This window comes from Mugil cephalus, chromosome 11, assembly GCF_022458985.1.
Source record: "Mugil cephalus isolate CIBA_MC_2020 chromosome 11, CIBA_Mcephalus_1.1, whole genome shotgun sequence".
NCBI classification, from domain to species: Eukaryota; Metazoa; Chordata; class Actinopteri; order Mugiliformes; family Mugilidae; genus Mugil; species Mugil cephalus.
In genome coordinates, this window is record NC_061780.1 from 14,137,829 (window position 1) to 14,159,089 (window position 21,261).

Genomic DNA, 21,261 nt, shown 5'->3' on the forward strand with positions numbered 1-21,261 from the left:
ACCAAACTGAACTTCGCTTGAACTTTAACTAGAATAAACTTTCCAGGGACGGTGGGTTGACATTTTAAAATATTCACTTTCAGGGCAGTACCAGTAAATCAAACTGTCTGTATTACCGATGCCCACCCATGCATGAAGAGGGACAAACACGTTGCTCTAATGGAAATGGATCCGCTTGATATTTATGCTGTTATTTACTTTTGTATTTTAAAGACAAACCCGATTCTACCTTACTCACCTTACCTCCTTTAGTATAAATTTAACGCATGCTTCACATTTTACCGCCTGAAACAGATGTACTGATATCCACTAACTTCAACTGTGCTCTTCTTATCAACCTGATTTATATGGATATCTAAGATAAGAATGATTTGGGCCAATGTTAATTATTAACTAACATTTCTTTCTCCAACAACCTTTGCAATCCGTATATATCGTCTCTCTTGTCTCATGGCCATTATTTGTATTTGTTCACTTTACAGTTTTGCTGCACAATGCTCTTCCTTTCGTTGGATTCGGATTCCTGGACAACTGCATCATGATTGTTGCCGTAAGTGTCGATGCTCGTGCAGCTCCATGGTTATAGGGCTTTACTGTACATGAAGAATCTGTTCCGTTTATTTTGAAATATGTTGAATGGCTTTGAATGGCTTTTCCAGGTTGCTCTTTCTGTCATATGAGATGAGATGTCTACACTGTAGAGTAATGCACTCAAAGCTTCCGTTAAATCAGAATAGTATAAAGCATATATTTATATATGTATTAAGGTTATATACTGTATAACACAGTTATGTTCATATATTGATATTTTAGCATTTGTATAAATTTGATTAATATAATGAATATGATTTCAAAGTTCCAACTATAAATTTTATTTAGTTTATTTATTTTATAACCCTGATGGTTCTCAATAAACACAATGTCAGACTAACTTTTGTGATCTGTGTTTTTCTCAGGGCACGCAGATTGAGTTATCCATCGGTGTGATCCTCGGCATTTCAACCATGGCAGGTCAGAGAATCTACTTTGAAATTGTTCTTTTTATATTCACTAAGGGTATTTTATTATTTTATCAGCTCTGTGAAGGATTTTTGAATAATATTAAAAGAAACAGACACATCCCTGTTGCTTGCTGCAACATAAACATGTGTTTTTTCCATTTGTCCTTGTGTCTACTTCAACTATCAAATTAAAAAATTGCGACTAGAGAAAATGTGTTTTTCAGGCTGTGTATGTAAATTATTAGTGCATTAATTGTGATTTATGTGGAAAATTAATGTGGAAAGTATTACATAGACTTGACTTATTTTCAAAAGCGTACAATTTAGTTATTTATAAGTTATACAAAGTTAAGTAAAAAATGAACTCACAGACTAAGTTTCAGTTCAGAGGTGCATTTTTGTGGACCCAGTAGCTTCCTGTCTACATCCTAATCAGAGAGTCAAAATCCCAGAGACCTCCCTGCTCCCAAGATAGAAAACCTTCTTTAACACTGTTGACACCGTGCACGGCCTCAGGAGGAATATTTCATGATAAACTCACAACATGCCGAGCGCTGTGACACTAATTTAAACAATAATAAGACGAAGAAAGCGAGGTCACAGTAGAGAAGGAGCAGTGCCCTAGATAATGGAAATTTTATAATTATGATAATGACGTTCGCCAGCAGACTGAATTGGTGTAATAATATCCCCCCAGCTCGAAGGGGTACATTAGCATTTTAATGTAATCACTTGTTGATATTCAGCGTGCCTGGTAGAGACACTTATAGTGTCACTTTGATTAAATGTGAATTCATGATGGAGCTCGCTAACCTTAGCCTCTGTAAGGTGAGGCGTGAAAATGTTCGTTATTCACGTGTTTAACGGGAGCGAGAACATATTTGTTTTCTCCAATCCTGTGGCCATAATCCCCATCATCCCTGGTTCCACGTTAGCATTTAGTGCTTTTGTCCAGGAACAGAGAAGAAATAAAGAGTATAAGGGCTGCAATGTTCCCATATCGAAGTGTAAAAGGCTTGAACATTTCCGACAAAAGCAAGGAGAAAATTAAATTTAGGCTGTACTGTAGAGAAGGGTCATTTGAATTTGCACTTTGAAGCTCCTTATGTGCCATATCGTCTCCTGTAGATTCCAATGACATATCAGTTTTTTTCAAATTTACACTATGCATTTGCTTATTTTCTTTGGGAACTTTGCTATGAATGGATGATTGAGATTTTGATTAAGCCCAAGGATCAATTTCAAGCATGGTAGGGTTTTATACGGAGCATCTTATCAGGTGTAAAACTCAGGCTGAAAGTGTAAATTGCGTCTTCAGACACGCTACCGCCAGATTGACGGGCAGAGCTCAGTATCTTTCCATGTCAAGATTTCCTCATCCAGGTTTCACAGTGAGCTGTATCTGCTGGTACGCTCTTTCAATTAGAGGTGTGGAATAACGTACGGCTGCCAGGTATCCCACCTAGCCACAAGAGACCTGAGAAACCATCTCTCCTCAAGCACAGCCTTAACCCAACTTCCATTACCCAGAATCCATTTACTCGTCCCTGCTAGATTGAGGACATTCGGGACAGTGTCGGGTCTTTACGAATGTGCCTCGGCTAGCTTCACACAGATGGAAGCGGCCTCGTAAGTGGTTCACAGGTTCGACATAATTGCTTCATTTAGAGAAAAAACTAATTGAATTTAAATCCATTAAACATCTCAGCTAAGTTGATTAAGCCACAAAATTATTATTCTTCTGAGACATGTCGTAAAAATCCCTTCCTGTCTCCCTGCAAACTGCAAATTCTCAACTCAGATGCTTAGTAATATCTTTGCCACATTAGACTGAATAAATGAGCTGCTTTTCCTCACATCTTTCTCCCGATCTATGGTTCACCAGTTTGATCTGTGACCCGATTTGACACATTATTGACATAAATTAAGAATCTTTTACTTATTGCACATCTATTGCGCAATAACATTATGTCCTACAGTATGGAGCCTTTAAGTGTCCCGCAATAAAAAGCTCCCATTGTGTCCCATTTGTTGTTTCATGTAGTTTCACGGCCCATTTGTGCGACATTAGCCGTCAGCGTATGATGCAGACAGCGTCTCTGGTGTTGCTCCAGGTCTAGAAAGTTTTAGGAAGTTCCTGAGAAAAATGGCATATTCTATCATGATGTAAGCTGCAGTAAGAGCCGCTTTGTAGCTGAATGCTTTAATATTTTAATGCGAAGGTTTTGCCCTAAAGTGAAAGTCCATGTAGGGTGAGAACTCCAGACAGGAGCCTCTGTTTGGCTCGCTCTCCTTCCTCAAATATAATGCGTCACTTTGAAAGCTTTTACTGCTCAATAAACGCTGTGAAAACATGACATGGTAGTCGACATCTGTGGAACTGCTCAAAAAATCTCAGCCACCTGTAGAAGAGCACGGACTCTGGTGCGGAGGACACACGGCGACAGAGAGTTAAAGCGGCACGGCTGACCTTGCCTTGTAATTTCATTTGAGCAGCTTGGCCAAATAATGAAGCCTGCAGCGCTCTCCATTAGGTCTCTCTCCTCAGGGCCGTATACAGAGGCGTGATGTCGTAATAAAAGCGCCCGCCGCTGCTCTACATCGTGACCCGCTTTAATCAGGCCATAGCTTAATTAGCCTGAGATCTGACCGCTTGTTCTTCTTTTTGAAGAGCTGCCAGCACAGATAGTCTGGCAATAACAAATCCCTCCTCAGTGTCGTTGTTTATATTTCAGAGAGAAAGAGAAGAGAATTGTGGAAAAAAAATTAAAATATCTCATTTGTTGTTTGCTGCAGCCACAGATTTACCTTTCCAGTCAACATGGATTTGCAAGACAAATCAGTTGCTAAGATTTCAAGACAAATTTGCATTGTTTTAAAAAATGCCTAGTAGCTCTTAAATCGTCAAATAATGAACAGTAAGACATGACTCACGTATCAGTTTTGAGTCTTACAGTCGCACTGAGACTGATGTTTTTCACCAGCTTTTGTACCAAGAGTTGGAAACTTGCGCGTTCGCCCCGCTTTTCCACCCTTCCTCTTCAAAGTTTTAATGTAGTCACAAGAGCTTCAGACAGCGCTAACAAGCTCCCTTTGAAGTAGATGCAAAGCAGCAGCTTATTAACACCGACGCTTTGCTCCGGCAGGTGGCAGCGAGGTCAGGGGTCACAGGTCCGCCGAGACGCAGAGTAAACAACGCGCTCCCAGAGTGATGCGCACGCCGACTTCTCTAATGAGCCTGCGGCTCTGAAGTCGGTGCCGATTAATGTTGTTCATATATATATACGACTACACTGGAAGCTTGTGTGGGTATATTGTGTGATTTAGCTCAGAGATCAGATTTCTGTCAGAGCTAGATGAAGGTTGTTGTGCGCCGCTGTGGAAGCTGCAGCAACGCCCCGCGGCCACAGCCATGAGAGAACGCGAGCAAATCGCAGACTTTTTCTGTTTCCATTAATGCCGCGGCGGTGAAAACATGCAAAAAGACGTACAGAAGACCTACAGCGATGATGGCGCACATGTCAACTCCACGCTCTTATTTCATTAGTTGTGTCAGCCTGCCTGCTGTTATCCTCTTCTCTTGAGCGCTGCTCTATTGCTCTGATTATTCATGTGAAGTTATTAATGCTCAGGAGTCCACATCTGCCTCTGTAATGAGTCCCGGATGCACTGCGGTTATGCACTGTGGTAATCCATAACATCCCATGGAAAAAGTACTGACCTATATTTCCTCTGTGTGTTTTTTTTATATATATACATGCACAACTTTTTGGATTTATGGTTGATTATAAGACTAAACATTATTCTTACTGGTCCAGGCAGACTCTGTCCTAATCTATTGCAAGTAACCTCTCTAGCACCGCATGTCCTGGTGAAATAAAGGGAAACAGAGGAAGATGTGTGAGGATAATGGACATGCTGGTTTCCACCCAACCCTCTGTTAGAGATGGGTTCTTTAATGAAGTTGTGTTGCCGCAGTCAGAAGACGAGAGGTATTAGGACACACGCCATCACCACCTAGGGTTACTGATGCACTGTAACTACACTTCACCCACACTTCTTCTCAGATCTTGTGTTTTCCACCAGTTATTCTTCGGTACAGTCACGACGCAGGCATGGAGAATTAGGGCTTTTATCTTTGTTGTCAGGAATTACGCCCTACGTGCATCGCAGCCGGCAGTCTGCTCACATTCTTGTGCCTTCTGGCTGCCATCAACACAAACCTCTGTTTCCCAACTCAGTTTGTAACCATGCCTCTTTCTCATCCATCTGTCCGCAGCTGCTGCCCTCGGCAACCTGGTATCTGATCTGGCAGGACTGGGGTAAGGCTCTGAAACGCGCAGACAAGCACACGGCATACACAGTGGCCAGTATCATTAAAGTGTCCGCAAATCACGAGAGGTTGTAGGAGGACCGTAATTCAGGAAGAATTTACAACCGGCACCTTCTTTTATGGGAGGGATAAATCGGGTTTAAAATGTACATGCGTTTTCATCACACAGCTGTTAATGTAACAAATGTAACACATCCTTATAGGGGACGTTATGATGTTAAAGCATTCCCAACACATTTCCACTCCTCTCTTAGTGATGGTCAACTCATTAAATTGCTCTTGTGTTAAACGGTAATTAAAGAATTAGCCCATACGAGACTAAGCAGGAGCAGCAAGGGAAAGAAAATCCATTAGAAATGGATATTGCCATGAATACGAAAAGCCTAATTGAACCTTATTAATGCGGTTTGATTAAGTCAGACAGTCAGATTTAAACAGGGATGTACCAGAGACTTTATACATTATTGTTTATTTGTTTGCAGTCCTGTTCTCTGGGACTGACCCTCAGAGAAGGGAGCTAAGGAAGGAACCAATACATGTTGGATTCATTGTAGAGTTCCTCCTTTCGCTTCCTTAATTTCAAATTAGTGTTCACAAACAGACACAAAACCATGCAAGCATTTTCTTTCACTCTTTCTTTTCTTTACATAATTCAAAGAGGGTAAATAAAGTGAGTGAAAGTGACTCTAAGCAGTGACAGACATGTGTGATCAGTCAAAGGCTAGCAAAGGATAATGTGGCTAAGGCTCAGTCAGCTGCTTCATTATCCACTACAGAGCCCCCTAGTGGCCAAGAGGACCAACGTCCACTTCCTAGCTTGACGCTTTTAATAGATGAGGCCTCTAAACTATAGCCATCGACAGATTATTAGTCTTTCTCTTTGACGTACAACTCATACAGATTGAAGAGACAGTGGAACATGCTGTTTCCTCTACAGAGCTTCATTGTGATGGATCGGTCCGGTCATCGTGATCCCTGTAAACACTCTCCGTGGACAGTTTTTGCTTCTGTGTGTACGTGTGTCTGTGTTTGCGACCGCCTCTCATTCTTCAGGAAAATAGAGCCTGTGTGGCCACTCTGTCAAGGTGAGACTGGATGGAACCAGACGACAGGAGTTTTTTTTTTCTTTTTTCATCTTGACAGATTTAATCCTGCATCAAGGTTATTCGTGTGCCTCAGAGCCTCGCTGGAGTGTCCTTCAGTGCAGCGTTTACATCGCAGCTTATGTTTGTTTCAAACAGGAAACTCTTATAAACTGTGTACTTACTTTAAATTACTCCGCAAGTCAATGGCACTTCAGTGGCAGCTGAGAGCTGAGCGCGAGGCTCAGTGGACTCCTCGCTGAGGTTGTCGTTAAACTCAGACGGTGAGGAGATCCCAGATGACTCTTTACTGTGAATGTGCTTTCAGTTTAACAGTTTGGTTCGCTCCTGTTAACTTCTTCCATAAGATACAGATCACGGTCAAGACAGATCTGATTTCACTCAGACATCCCCCTGTTTATTAATGTGTTTATTAATTCTTTATTTTCATATTTTTCTCAACACTTCACAGCTCCCTTTATATTTCACAAACTGAATTTCTCATCTGGCCCAATCCTTTAGCACTTGATATCTGGCGTCTGATTTCTCCGTTTGATTGTCATGAGGGGGGAACTTGCTCAAAGCGACTGCACCCTATGCCAATAAACACATTAGTAATCTTTCCCTGCCAGTAAATGTGCGGCGTCGCAGGTTAATGGATGGCTGCGGTTAACTTGGATTAATATCAAGTTTCCCTACTTCAGGCGGGATGTAATGATGCTCAGTTGTTGTCTCCACCTGCTAGAAATCGAACAAATGAAAGGCTCTAATGTTTGATTAAAGTGGGCTACTAATAAGCCCAGCGTGAACGTGGCTTAGTGTTTCCTGAAAGCTTAAAGATATTAATTTTCTGTCTGTCAAAAAGCCATTCAAGCATTTAGCATCACATTTAATGGAGTGGAGTAAAGACCAGGGTGCTGTACACATGAATTTGTTGGTGTAAATTGAGTTGTTATGCAAATAGGCTTAAGTGCTTCATCTGTGTAATGCTTGGATTACAAAAATACAGGTATTTTTTTTACCTGTATTCTATCTATTACAGTATATGTAAACCAGCATTTCAACAGACACACTAATATTGTAATTTGTACTTTAAACATTTTGGACATCGAATTAAAGGTGTAATAAATTAAAGCCAATTGCTACTAATTGCTACAGAACATTTAGTTTAATTTCAGATTTAAAGGGAAGAGAGAACGGTAGCAACAAGGAGGCTACTGTATACATCCTAAGCTGGTGATCGGCTTTCTGTAAACCCGACTTTTCTCCTCAGTCCTGTAATCGAACATCCCTGATAGATGCACCTGTCACGGCAGCATGTTCCTCGGGGGGGTCTTCTGGTCAATAATGCAGTAATTACACGTCAGCGATTGTTTGTAAACCCTACCGAACAGTCATTAAAGGGACAGTGACTGCTGGTCTGGTGTGTGCTGTTGCGCCGCGTTGAGCGATCTGCGCAGCCTTATCTGCCCGTGCGACGGTGTGTGCATATTTTATCGCGCGGGGGGAATTTTCCTGTTGTGGAAGTGTTTGTGAAGCCCATACTTTAGTTGATGAGTCACTCTGGCCGCTCATCTGGTTGTTACTGTTGATCCAGTTTAGCCTCTTGTTTGCATGTCTTGTGGACGCAATGCATCAGTGAGTTTCTGGGTCAGACGAAGCACCTGATAAAAACAAGTAAAACAATGTCAATAGATGAATGAATGGAGGACTTTTTTGTGATAAGGTTTATTTGGATTAGTAATATTGCTATCTACCAGTTTACTGTAGGTGGGCATGTCTCTTCATAGCACATTTTGTTCCTCAACTGATTGTTTTCATAATATTGATGCACATTTTTACATGAACCAGCCCCGCGCTCAAGTTTTGTTAGGGTCCACATCTAAGAAAACAGATTCTGAGGTTTTTTCCCAGAAAGAAAACCATGAATCCAGATGAATGCGTGCGGTTTCAGTGTCTGCAAATGTAATTTTCCAGACGATAAAATGTTTCAGTGGAGTTTTTTTTCTTTTTGTTTTTTTCTTTTTATTGCCTGTGATGCAGCCGGTTCATGTTTCATCCAGCTATCTGCTTCTCACACTGTGAGCTCTCTCCCTCATGTTGAGCGTTGATACCGGGACCAAGGATCACTGTGCTTTCTGTAAATTGCAGCATTACATTTATTCAAGTTGTTTTTTTTTGGCAGATGTGTGAAATCTTTTGAACTGAGTTTGACACGGTGCGCAGTCTGTTTACAAGTTAAATCTAAAAGCTGTGCATTCCGTTCTGCTTATTTGAACTTAGCCAAGTCATGGCGGCAACATGCTGAGTGGTGTTTTGTAGTTATTCACGGATGAGGATCAGGTGAATTTCCTCCAGGCGCCCAGAAAGCATCATTACGAGATGCGCAAACCAACCCCACTGGCTCCGGATGTCCCTCGGCCCTCACCCTGTCTGTCAAGGCTGAGCCCATCTACTCCACTCCGCTCAGGAACCTCTAAAATATTTGGATGAAGACTAGAGTTAGTACTTGGGGTTAGTGATGGGTGCGCATTTAATAGAAATGGAGGAAAAACCAAACAATGCAGCAACGTTTCATGCTGAGCTCCATCATATGGGTCACAGTTACTTAAATTTAATGATCATTTTTATGAGAATGCTTTTGCGTTTCCGTGATCATAAAACTAGCCACAGTGAAATCGGAGCAGATGTTGTAAAAATCTAATATACGTGACTGTCATATTGGATTGGTTTAGATTCATTTTCATAATAGATCATTATGTGTAAGAACATTGCTAAAGTTTCTAATTCTAACCCTGCTATACAGTAATAAAGATAGGCTCTGATCGCCTATCCCCTTCATACACTGTACATGCTGCCACTTACCACTCCCCTAATTTGCCGGTTCCAGCTGCAGCTTATTTGTGTGCGCAGTGAACAGAAGATCCATTAGTGGCTGAATCAGGCCTGGGTCGAAAATATTCACTTGCATGTCTTCTCTCGTGTTCAAACTGTTTGACCAGCACTATATTTATAAGCTGTGGCAGCTTGAAGTGTGCCCACATATAATACCATGTGACAGCTGTCTGTTCGTTTACTCGTAATCGCGTCACTGTGTTTGTTGTCACAATTAATTTAGTGTCCTTACACACTAGCCAGAATAGAGAAAACTTATTTTTCCCTTTAAGTGCCATCTGGATACCTCTAAGCAGGGCTCATGGGCCTTTTGCACAAAAGTAGCTTTGCTAAGCTGCTCCATCGCGTGTGTCGTTGTCAGATTTGTCAGAAATATCTGTATTTCCCGCTGATAACAGGAGTTTAATGTTACCAGTTGAGAGAGTCAGCTGTGAGAAGCTGGAGGTGTGCAGCCCGTCGCCTGCAGCTCTCCATCAAACAGCTCACTGCAGATGCTGCTTCTTCTCGTCCGATTCCTCCCCTGCAGTATTTCAAACTGATTTTTGTGGATGCAATTTATGCATTTTTGACGAATGATAGCAATACTTCCAGGCTCACTGACAAACGCATGGTATTTCCCGTGACTATTATATCAGTTGTGTTATGTCAGTAGAGATTAGCAGTGCCCAGTTCATAATAATAATAATGATACAAAACTATAAATATTGTTATACACCAGTGGGCCATGGGGTCATTTAACATTGTGCGACTTTATTTAATGATAGGTGTAAACCCACAACCAAAGTGAACCAAAGAGATCAAAAAATGATTAAAAACACCATAAAACAAGTATGTGAGTAACAGTTAGATTGACAATAAATAATAGGATAAAAAAGTATGATAGAAGAAAAAAAAGTGTCACCACACTACTGGGTATTAAAAGCCATTCTAATTAAGTAATTTTTAAGTTTAGGTTTGAAGAGGTTCAGGTCAATGATGTGACGCATGTCACGTGGAGAGCTTATCCTCGAGACTGGGTGTAGCCACTGAAAAGGCTCCGTCGCAGAGTTTAAATATTGACCTTGGAACTTCTCGTAAGAGTTGGTTAGAATACCTCAAAGCCCTGCCACAATCACTCCCACAACAAAATGGACTGGAAGGCAATTGAGAGAATAATGGACAGGAGTGATGCGCTCTCTTCTCTTGATGCCGGTTAAAAATCGAGCAGCTGCATTTTGCACGAGCTGAAGGCAGCTAAGAGAAGACCGGGAGACGCAGAGCACTGCAGTAGTCCAGTTTTGAACTAATTAGAGCGTGGATAGGTTTCTGGAGGTCGTGACGGCTCAAAAAAGTTTCGGCTTTGGCCAGAAGATATGGCTGAAAAAATCTAGTCTTGGCAACATTGTCAATTTATTAAATTTATCAAATTTTATGGAACTTGGGGCGAACCACTGCTTAGTATCAGCAATGCAGTCAAATAAAGTGATCATCTGCGTAACAATAAAAAGATAAATTGTCCCAGGCTACAATTGACCCAAGTGGTAGCATGTATAATGAAAACAGAGTAGGGCCTAGAATAAATAGGGTCTCAGTGTTTATTTGGTGCCATTGCTCTGTCATCTGTATAAAGCAGCACCAGTAGGGCTAGAAATGATTTCAGAGCTAGGATTTGACAGCATGCTGGGTTCATGATAGATGGCAGCAATAAGGAGAAGAATGGGATCAATTTATTTTGCCATTATAATCAATGACTTCGCTCTGCAGAGAGTGGGAAAGCGTTATTCTGTGGGTGTGCTGATGGATCACGGACAGGAGTCTGTTTTGTGAACTAGAGCTAGCCTGAAGCCTTAACAAATAAACAGTTCTCATTTAGCATGTGTGCCACATGTGTCTGAGGGATGCGTTTTATCTTGCACAGTGTCATTGAAACTTTTTTTTTCCTGTCAAATGACATTTGAATGAATGGATGTGAACACATTAGCTCACAAACTGAAAATATTACAATTAAAGAAGAAAGAGTGACATGCTTATTGATCTTTATTGTCTCTTCCTGTACTCATCTCTCCTGTCTTTAGGCTGGCAGGTTACGTGGAGGCCTTGGCGTCTCGGCTGGGGATGCAGATTCCTGACCTGAGCCCGAAGCAGGCTGATATGTGGCAGACCAGAGTCAGCTCTCACACGGTTCGTACGAAAAAGCCGACACAGCTGCTAACTTCGTACTGTCTGTGCCTCTCTTCTAGTCCGAGGGGTTCGTGATGCAATTCCAACACAACAGAATTTCAGAGCAGATATTAATGAAGCTACTACAGAGAGCATTCTTCGTGGGTTTCTATTCTCTGTGTAATTGAAACGCAAACATCAAACTGTGTCAGGCCTTTGTATGCTGACAACACGAATACAAGTCTCTGTGATGTCTTCTTCCCGTCAACTCGTTCATTGTGAGAGAAAATTAAACCCAAATGATTGTTAATAAAGCGCTGACTGTTGAAGTGTGAAATGTAATTAGTTTCAGTCATTAGTCTGCCACTAAAAGGCACCAGCTCATTATTAAAAGGTCAGGCCATTTCTTCCAGCACATTTGGAAATACTTTTACCATTTGCATTTAATTTTATTGTATTGCAAACAGAAATATACAGTATTATTCACTCATTACACACCAACTCGACAGTCGTTTTTCCTCATTTCATTTTAACATTCCAGTATAAGAGTATTTGCATCCCGTACGACCATCCTTGATTTTTACATGTGCAGTCCTAGCTGACCAACTGCTGACACCTGCTGGCCTGGAGAGTTATTTCCTTTAAGGTTCCTCTTTCACTGCAGAATGTGTGGCGTAAAACCCCCCGACGTGCATCGCAAAAACTGCTGATTTAACAGCGGTGTTGACATTTTTTATACCTACTGTTTATAGTAGTTGGCCGTTGGCTGCAGTCTTTGAGGTGCGTTCGAGGACACCTGCTGTTGTGGGGTGATTTGCGGCAATACTACAGTCGACCTTTGTCGTCACTAGTTCTTTGACATCAGTTTGTTGCGTCTGAGCCATAAAGTGAGCACGAAAAGACTAAGCCCCAATAAAAGAATGATGAAATTCCATTATTAATTGATTAATTCAAACCAAGCTGGTCAGCAAGTAACAGCACTATGATTAGTCTCTTGTAAGTCAAATATGTGTTGTACACCGTATGGATGGTATTTAAAAATATTTATTCTGAATGCCGGCGCTGCATGGCCAAAATGACCTGTGACTTTTATGGACTTTTATTGAATATTGATCACATTATGATTTTCTTTTTCTTTTTTCTTTTATTCTCTTGCGTGCAGGGTAAAGCCATCGGCGTGGGCATCGGCTGCATCCTCGGCATGTTTCCTCTTCTCTTCTTCAAGGACGAGGACGAGAAGAAGAAGAAAGAGGGCAAGGAGGAGGTGAAGGAAAAAACACAGTCGCTGCCTGCTCCAACAGAGAGCAGTAAAAACTGAGGCTTAATAACTCACTGGAGACAAATACTATATGAAATCCATAAGAATACTTGGCTTAACCTGAGACTGATTGGTCTTGCGCTGTGCGTTCTAATCACCAGGCACTTTGCACGGCTCAATCAAAGGTATTCTGAAGAGGATTTTAGATATTATTTGACTGTGGACTCTGAACGTAAGCACAGGAATGGGTCATCTCTCGAAGAGAAACGATTGGACTGCTGCTAACCGCTGCACCATAACTGACGGATACGAGCTGAAACGTGTTTATTGCGGTGGCCTCTGTCTCCTCTGTTGTGAATCGGTTCAATGGAAGAAATATAAACTTGTGACTCTAAATGGTTAGATGGCAAATAGGGTAACTGTCAGTTTGAAAACCAGTGCAGGGACACTATAGGAACGTCATTAAAAATATCTTGCTAAAGTTAGAGGCTTCTTGTTTTTCTGTCAAAAAGAGTCGTAACTAATACAGGAAGACTGAACAAACACTAATTGCAGTAGTTTAATTCAGTGTTAAAAATCACATTCTAAAGTTTTTTTGTGTGTTACCTAAACAGTTTTTATTTATTTTTTATTATTAAGGAAAGAGATTTTTAAGCATGTTTAGTTATATCTACTCTACTCTTAAAGTGTACTTGTATGATCAGCCAATACAGGAACATTACAAAAAACAAAACATGTGTGAATGTAAAGAGGCAACTTCACAAAATCACTTACGGAGCAGTTTGAAGAAGAGAGGAGCTGAACAGATGTCCATTATTATAGTGTGATATTAATCTGCCCCATGTAATGCATTAGGTAACTGGAACCAAACTGCAACATGTTTCATTCAATGTAAGATAGATTTGTTTTATCTTACCTGATATGAGATAATTGTTACCCGATTTTCATTCTGTGAAAAAGCTGCTTTTACTAACGCACACCTATATATATCTTCCTGTACCTGCCTCATACTGTTTGTTCTACTGCCCTCTACTGGTTAAGGGATAGAAAACAAAATACATTTTAATTCAGCAGTCCTGCACTGAATCTTAGCTTCGTGACTGATATGATGTTCAGTTTAGGTTGAAGCTGCTTAAGGAAGAGGGGCTAATTCAACTGCATCATAATTTTGCGGTATGAAGTTTGCGTTATTTAACTGCGAAACATGTAGCGCTGCAAACGCAATACATTTCAACAGCACTGCAAACGACAGGCGAAAAAGAAAACACGGTTGAATCAACACCTTTCTCTGTTATTTCCAACAAATGCTGAATACCATAAACGTCTTGAAGCTGAGATGTAGTGCAGTGTCACATCTGAACACATTGGTTTTCAATGGTGTACCCAGTGAACTGACAATAGCAACTGTTTGCTGTCCCTGATGAGTATTCACTCTCCCAAATTTTGGCTGCTAAGGTTCCCAACTTTAATTTATAACTTTATCTTTATTGTCCTAAATATGTCTCTCGTCTGTATATGCAAACTAGGTTAACAATCTGCAGACCTTTTTCTTTTTTTTGTTTTGGTCAGGTCACTGAAGACTTTATGTGGCGTTGAGTCTGTGTGAGAACTCAAATCAAAGGAAGCAGAATGGAGTTATATATGAGAAAATGTATTTATTTTTGTTATAATATCAAGACTTGTATTCAAGTATGTCCTGACCGTGTCTTCTCTTGAACTCAAAGAACGGCGGTAAGGAAACTTTGGTCGGCACAAGATACATCTTTGTGACTGTTTTCAACAGCTGTTCCTAACATGAAGGACCTTGTAACTTACTGGATATTACTCCACTTGCTAAACGTGTTTTAAAAACTTCACAGAGGAGACTAAGCCTGTGTATGATGTTATTGACCGTGACCCTACAAGAAGGTTTGAGAAAATATATAGTTAGGATTTTCAATCTGCTGATTGCTCGATTTCCACCTTGCATGCACTGCTAATAAAAAAAAAGACTGAACATTTAAAAAAAAAAAACTGAGTCGTTCTGAGGTTATGCACTACAGCAAGACATGCTTCACTGGACGCAAACTAAAGGAGGACACAAAGAGACGAACATGAACATTTTCATGGCTGCCTACAAAGCTCACATGTTTCCCTTTTGGACAGCCACTTCTAATAAACACAAATAATAATCATTTTAAATAGAGTTGTCGGTCTTAGTGCACAGAGGTTCTGCAGATTAATAACAGAGCCCTCTACTAAGATGTGAACTGATTAATTACAGAGTGTAGATTTAGACCCAGCGTGTGTGTGTGTGTGTGTGTGTGTTTGGTTGCTATTAGAATAAGAAAAACAACCTCTTGATGGGGAAATGTGACTCCAATTAAAGTAGCTCTTTCTCCTCCTTAAACTGTCATTAAACTGCTTGTCTCAGACAAAATATGTCAAAAATACTGCACCGCTTCACAAATCATTTTGTGTTACTGGAAGGAGGGCAATTGAGACCTACGTCTTGTGCGTCATTTTTGAATTGTTGTGAATTAATATTTGAAAGTCAGATGAAATGTTAAATGACTGTAAAAGCTCATTAAATTGTTCCTTGTGGGCATCACCCATGGTGTGATAAATACAGCGTGTTGCAGGAAAATGGAGGAGAACCAATTGTCAAGAACCAATTGTCTTTGATATATTATGGTATTTTTCTGTGCTGTCTTAATTTTTCTGATAAAGAAACGAGGGATGAAGTAAGCTTTCCAGGAACTGAGCTTGGAGTCGTCTGAGAGGTAAACTTTGTTGTTTTTGTACATTGTCTTTGTCACATTCACTTTCCCACGCTGTCAAAATCACATCATTCACAATTTCAGCATCACTTCTCTTGTCTGGTGGCCCTATCAGTCCTTGATTTTTTACACTACATTGCAGTTCTGGCCGTCTGTCACGTTGCCCCTATTCACATCTTTTCCCGTCCGTATCTACTACCATCACCTGAAGTTAAAATATTTATTCTCACAAGATCTTTCACATCAGTAAATGTGGCTCTTTGCTTCCAAATGTCTCCTCATTGAAATGACTGGTGGGATATTATCCAGCACACTGGGGAGAGCAGCTCATAAACAAGGTTCATATACCACGACACATATGCAGAAACTCATGCTTAAAGCAGACACCAGGGAACAAATACTCTCTCTTAGACACGCTGGTACTCGCTGAGTCTCCGATAGCACACAGAGGTTGTCTTTGTGAAGCCACAAAAGACCATAACGAGAGGACAGCAAGCTGCGTTCACTTTGCATAGTGGATGTTGTAGCTGTGTGTACGTGCTTGTGTGCGATTGTTTACCCACTGCTACATCCTATCAGCTTCGATCTGTGACTCTGTGAATGTGGGCTTTGTGATGTAAAACTACGGACAGTCCGTAGTAGTGACATGTGGAGGCGCAATAAGACTCCACATGTCACATCATGGACACAGACCAGACCTCGGTGGGGTTGTCTGGACGACGGGGTTGTAAGACCCAGTGTCTCCAGGAGCCGACAGCAGTGATGTGTCCAAGTTTGTGCATCAGAAGGTGATGCTCTGTTGTTAGTGCTGTCTGAACTGCCATCCTGTAGCATCTCCCGGTACAGCTTTGTGGGGGCGGAGGTCAGCTGATGTTGTGGCTACTCTTAGTGCCGACATGTGAGTTACTGAGATGTATCATATTATTATATTATAAAAGTTTCCAGGACATATTAATCCCATTTCTCACCATGATTTTCAATGATATTATTTCCAAATAATCAATGGCAATGTCTATCCCATATGCAAATGAGTAATTACAGACTGTTAAGCCTTTTAAATAACAATTATAAATTGTTTGCCAAGATAGGTAATATCATCATTAGTGCATTTAGACCAGGTTGGCTTCAGTCGGAGTCGCCTTTCTTCTGACAACATCAGGAGAATCTTCCATGTCATGGCAGGAGCATCTACTCCTGGACTCTTTTGACAGAATGTAGCGGCCCTTTTTATTTCATACACTGTCTAAGTTGTGTTTTGGACCAAAGTGTACACAGTGGATCAACGCATTATATCATGAACCAGTTAAAACAAATGGTGTAATATCTCATCCCTTCCAACTTTTCAGATCCACCTGGCAAGCCTGTCCAGCCTCCCCATCCATTTTTATCTTAGCATTAGAACTACTGTTGAACAAAATTAAGAGGCCATCCCTCTTAACCGTCAGTCTTGCCTTTATCACCACGGGGCAGAGCTGAAATTCTAAAAATTAGCATCTTACATAGATTATCTTTTGTTACAGTATATCAGCCATATCATTTAAGTTTCCACAGCAATGGTTTCACAGATATGGAAAATTATTCTCAAGTTTTATCTGGTGTGACAAGAACCATCCCAAAATAAATAATTCACATATATGTATATATATATATAATCTTGCCCTATCTAAAATAACCCACTATTAACAGCAGGTGGCAGAACACTGACTCAGAGTAACTGGCAACCACACAATATTACTCACCTGGGGCACATTGTAAGGGATGGTGATAACAAACCGTTTGGAGAGATTAAAATGCACTTTGGCCTGAATGCTTCTGCATATCTTTAATATTTTCAGCTAAAATTTTTGTTTAAAAATGTTAAATCTAAAGGAATCAGGCTGGGATCTACTACTAATAATCTAAGCACTACTTCAACTAAGTTACATTTTTAATTTATTTATTATATGTTTCTTTGTATGTGTATGGGTGTACGTACCGCACATATGTGAAGGTGTATGTTTATATCACGCATATATTATGAGTATATTTTTATGTACTCTATTAAAATTATTATGATTCATGATTAATTACATGCACAGTCAGCAATGTAAGAGCAAATAGAATAGAAAAGAAAAACACAACGGGGACCAGTGAGCTATAGATCCCATAGCAGGCCACAGTGAAGCAGATAAAACACATGGTGCTGGGTAATGCACCGGTAATCTGACCAGGTTCATTGGGCTAATATGTGTGTGACCTTATATCAAGAAGTTTCCTGGTTTGAAAGTGCCTGTCAGTTGGGCCTGTCTGTGTGAATCATTTCTCTCTGAGTGGATTTCTCCCTCTTTCCAAAAGACAGGCTCATCAGGTTAATTGGCGATTTGAAATTGGCTGTAGCTGTGGAGGTGAGTAGTTTGTCTTCATGCATTAGCCCTGTGGTAGATTGCTAACAGCGCCCTAGACTCTCTAGAGGTCATGGTTATATGTTACTTAGACTCAGACTTAGACAGACTTTAATGATCCATGAGGGAAATTATTTTGTCACGATAGCTTTGTTGGACATAAAAGTAAACACTCTTAAAAACGACAAGAAAGATAAAATGAGATTAAAGTAAAATAAAAGTATTATCTAGGAAAATACAATGCAATCAAAAACAAATTACAGAATTAGCATTATGAATGAATAAACGAAAGTAGCCCAGCTAAAAGGGTAAACATCATGGAGCTACTGGCGACATGCAGGCACTCTTTCAGGCCCTTTTTTCCAAAAAAAAAAAAAAAGAAAGAAAAGAAAATAGAAACTTTGTGATGCACTTTATGAGTCTTACCAATGTGACTTCAGACTTATTTTATCTATTTTATCTGTTTCTCTCTGGTAAGAGGTTTGCAGACCGGCTTGATCACTGTATTTCTGCAGAAGATGTCGATGCCTCTCTAAATAATATGGATATACCGTGGAATCACCTACCTTTTTATTTTCTCTCTTATCTGTGCTAGGTTGCTGTTATCCAGGATCAAAACACGACTCACGCATGCAGACACATGGAGCCACTTGGGAGAACATCATCGGAGGTTTAACAGCTTGAGAGAGATCTCGCCAAGCGAGATTTTCACTTGATGCTGGTAATTGATGCTAAAGAACAGCCCAGGTGACAAATACACGGTGAAATGTATGAGTAAATACAGCGAGACTGGGGAAGATGTGGATTATCCAATCAAATTAAGGACAATTGCACTCGACAATGATCCATACGAACTAGTACGGATTTGGAAAAGAGGATTACCCTCAGTTTCAGTTAGTTTAAGGTCATTTCAGTTATGATAAATATAGCTAAATTCAAGATGCGAACACTAAAAGCTTTAGTAACGTTAGTCATACAATGTTGTGACATTAAAAGGATGACGATAACAAATATTCCATTTATTGTTTTATTGTTATTTATTGTTGGAACTGAAAACTTAAGAAGTAACTTAAGGTATAACTTCATCAAAAATTACAATATGCCTAAAGAGCGTGTCTTTGGAAGTGGGAGGAAACCGGAGTACCCGGGGAAAACCCACACAGACACAGGGAGAGCTTTAGCAAGTTAGCTTTGCTATCCTTCAAGAAAAAAAAGAAAAAAAGAAAAATCAGAAGGAGGACTGGATGCACTTAACTTTGTGAATTACATCCTGGCAAATCAGCTGCAATACATCACTAAATGGAGAAACCCAGAGGCAGATTACAACTTGTCGCTTGAACTTGGCGGACTGCCACAACATATGCATCTCGGACCTGCCCTTCATTACAATCATCCTCAAGCGTCATATCTACTTCTATCTATCTAACAATATCTAAAAACCCCATTATTGCCTCCACCCTTTCTGCTTGGTGGAAAAGTCTAGAGCCTACAGGTTTCCAACTGGAAGCCTGTAGGCTCTCCCCAATCTGGCACAACCCTGACTTGGTAAATAACGTCCTCTTCATCTTAGCACTTGGGAGCGTAAAAGAATCACCCACCTCCATTCCCTCTTCCATGAAATCCTACTTATGAAACACATGGATTTATTTGAGACATTTGAAATAACAAATTGAAACTTCCTAACAAGCTAACCCAACAAGCATGTCTTTGGATGGTGGGAGCAAACCGGAGTACCCGGAGAAAACCCACACAGACACAGGAAGAACATGCAAACTCCACACTGAAAGACCCCGGTTGGCCAATGTGAGGCATCAGTGCTAACCACTACACCATTTGCTATTCACACTGCAATAAAAACCATTCTAATGCAGTGAAGTGACCCTTGACTGCTTATGAAGCCTTTCCAGTGACAACACAAGCTGAACCCAAAATTGCACAAACTGACCCTACTGTAACCCAGAACCACTTATTTGATACACATTGCTTCACACTATCCATGAATGTTCTGGGCTTTGGATGAAGCAGGTAAGTCCTGATAATCTTGACCATTTCCTTGTACTCTGCAGGGGAGTCAAGTATGAAATGAGCCAGTACCAAGTCCGAAGTGCCAATTTTTCGTGCCAGATCCTTCAAAAGAACTCCTTCCACATGAATAAACATGCCTGTTGAAATTTCAAAATCAATATCCTTTACCTCAGCCCACATTCTCTGGGTTCTTTTCTCCACTATTTCCTCTAGTTCCTGTAGTTGTGCTCTGGTAAACTTTCTACTACATTTAGCCACCATCACAGAAACCAACTTTTTAACTAGTACTTTGAAAGCAATGTGCCTTTTTCTTTCAGTGTCATCCATGGTTTCCTGAACTTGGCTAGCTGTTGCCACATTCGTCTCTAAACCATCCATTGTCTTGATAGAATTAAATGCTATGGAAATTAATAAAATGTAAATAAATCAGATGATCTGTTGATCCGTCCTGTCTATTCGTCTATGCTGCAAATCTTTCTCTAATTTGAAATATACCTGTTCAAAAACGAGTCGTGTTTGAGAGCATTTAGAGGTCTTTAAAGGCATTGATGACAGGATTTGCCTTTGAAGTTGTTGCTTAGCAACTGGGTCAACTTAGGCTCCACCCACAACAAGGAAAGGACATCAATCGGTTGCTAGGCAACGACTTCAAGAGTAGTCACGTGGTCAGAGAATTTTTCAGCGGCGTCTCCATGGTTACAACAACGGTAATTAAGCTAAACGTGGGAGACTTATTGGATGGTTATTTGTGTCCAGTTTCTCCTGAGTGACAGGAGCAGACACGCTGCACGCAAAATGAATTATCTCGTTATCACGAGAAAACGGAGGAAATAATATGTATGTATGACCCTTTAGGGCTTCCGTAGAAGTCATAACATACCTTAAGTTTCTTTTAAAATTAGGTTCTGTGGGGCTGTCCGATAAGTCTGTCGATGTTGTTGTTTTGGCATAGTTACGGTCGACAGTAACTATTTCAGTTCGAACAATAAAAAACAATAAAACAATAAACGGAATATTCGTGATCACTTTATTCACTTTATTAATATTCGTGTTAGCATCTTTTTAATTACATTTATCATAACTGAAATGACCTAAAACTAACTTTAACTGAAACTAAGGCTAATCCACTTTTCCAAAACCATACTAGTCCGTATTGATCTTATAATCCATTTTTTTCCCCAGGTCTTACCATATTTACTGGTCCATTTCACCATGTTTTGCTACTCAGGGAGACGTGGCCCCATGCGACAGTGATTATGATTCATGATTAATTATTACATACCGTCAGCAGTGTATGTGCAAATAGAATTTATTGAAATGTGAGCCATAACTTGTAGCAGTTGTTTAAGTAATTACATGAAACACTAAATGCTGACTATATTAAAAGA

The 21,261-nt window shown here is 40.3% G+C and overlaps 1 protein-coding gene across 2 annotated transcripts in view; it reads left to right on the top strand.

The window, feature by feature from the left end:
* Positions 1-15,298, top strand: part of LOC125016297 (transmembrane protein 65-like) — a 35,921-nt gene extending 20,623 nt beyond the window's left edge. For both annotated transcript variants that reach the window (XM_047598725.1, XM_047598724.1), the window contains exons 4-8: positions 483-550; positions 957-1,011; positions 5,281-5,323; positions 11,366-11,471; positions 12,613-15,298. In XM_047598725.1, coding sequence (XP_047454681.1) covers positions 483-550; positions 957-1,011; positions 5,281-5,323; positions 11,366-11,471; positions 12,613-12,768 — 428 coding nt within the window. In that variant the 3' untranslated portion in view covers positions 12,769-15,298. The remainder of the gene's footprint in view (positions 1-482; positions 551-956; positions 1,012-5,280; positions 5,324-11,365; positions 11,472-12,612) is intronic.
* Positions 15,299-21,261: the final 5,963 nt, after the last annotated feature.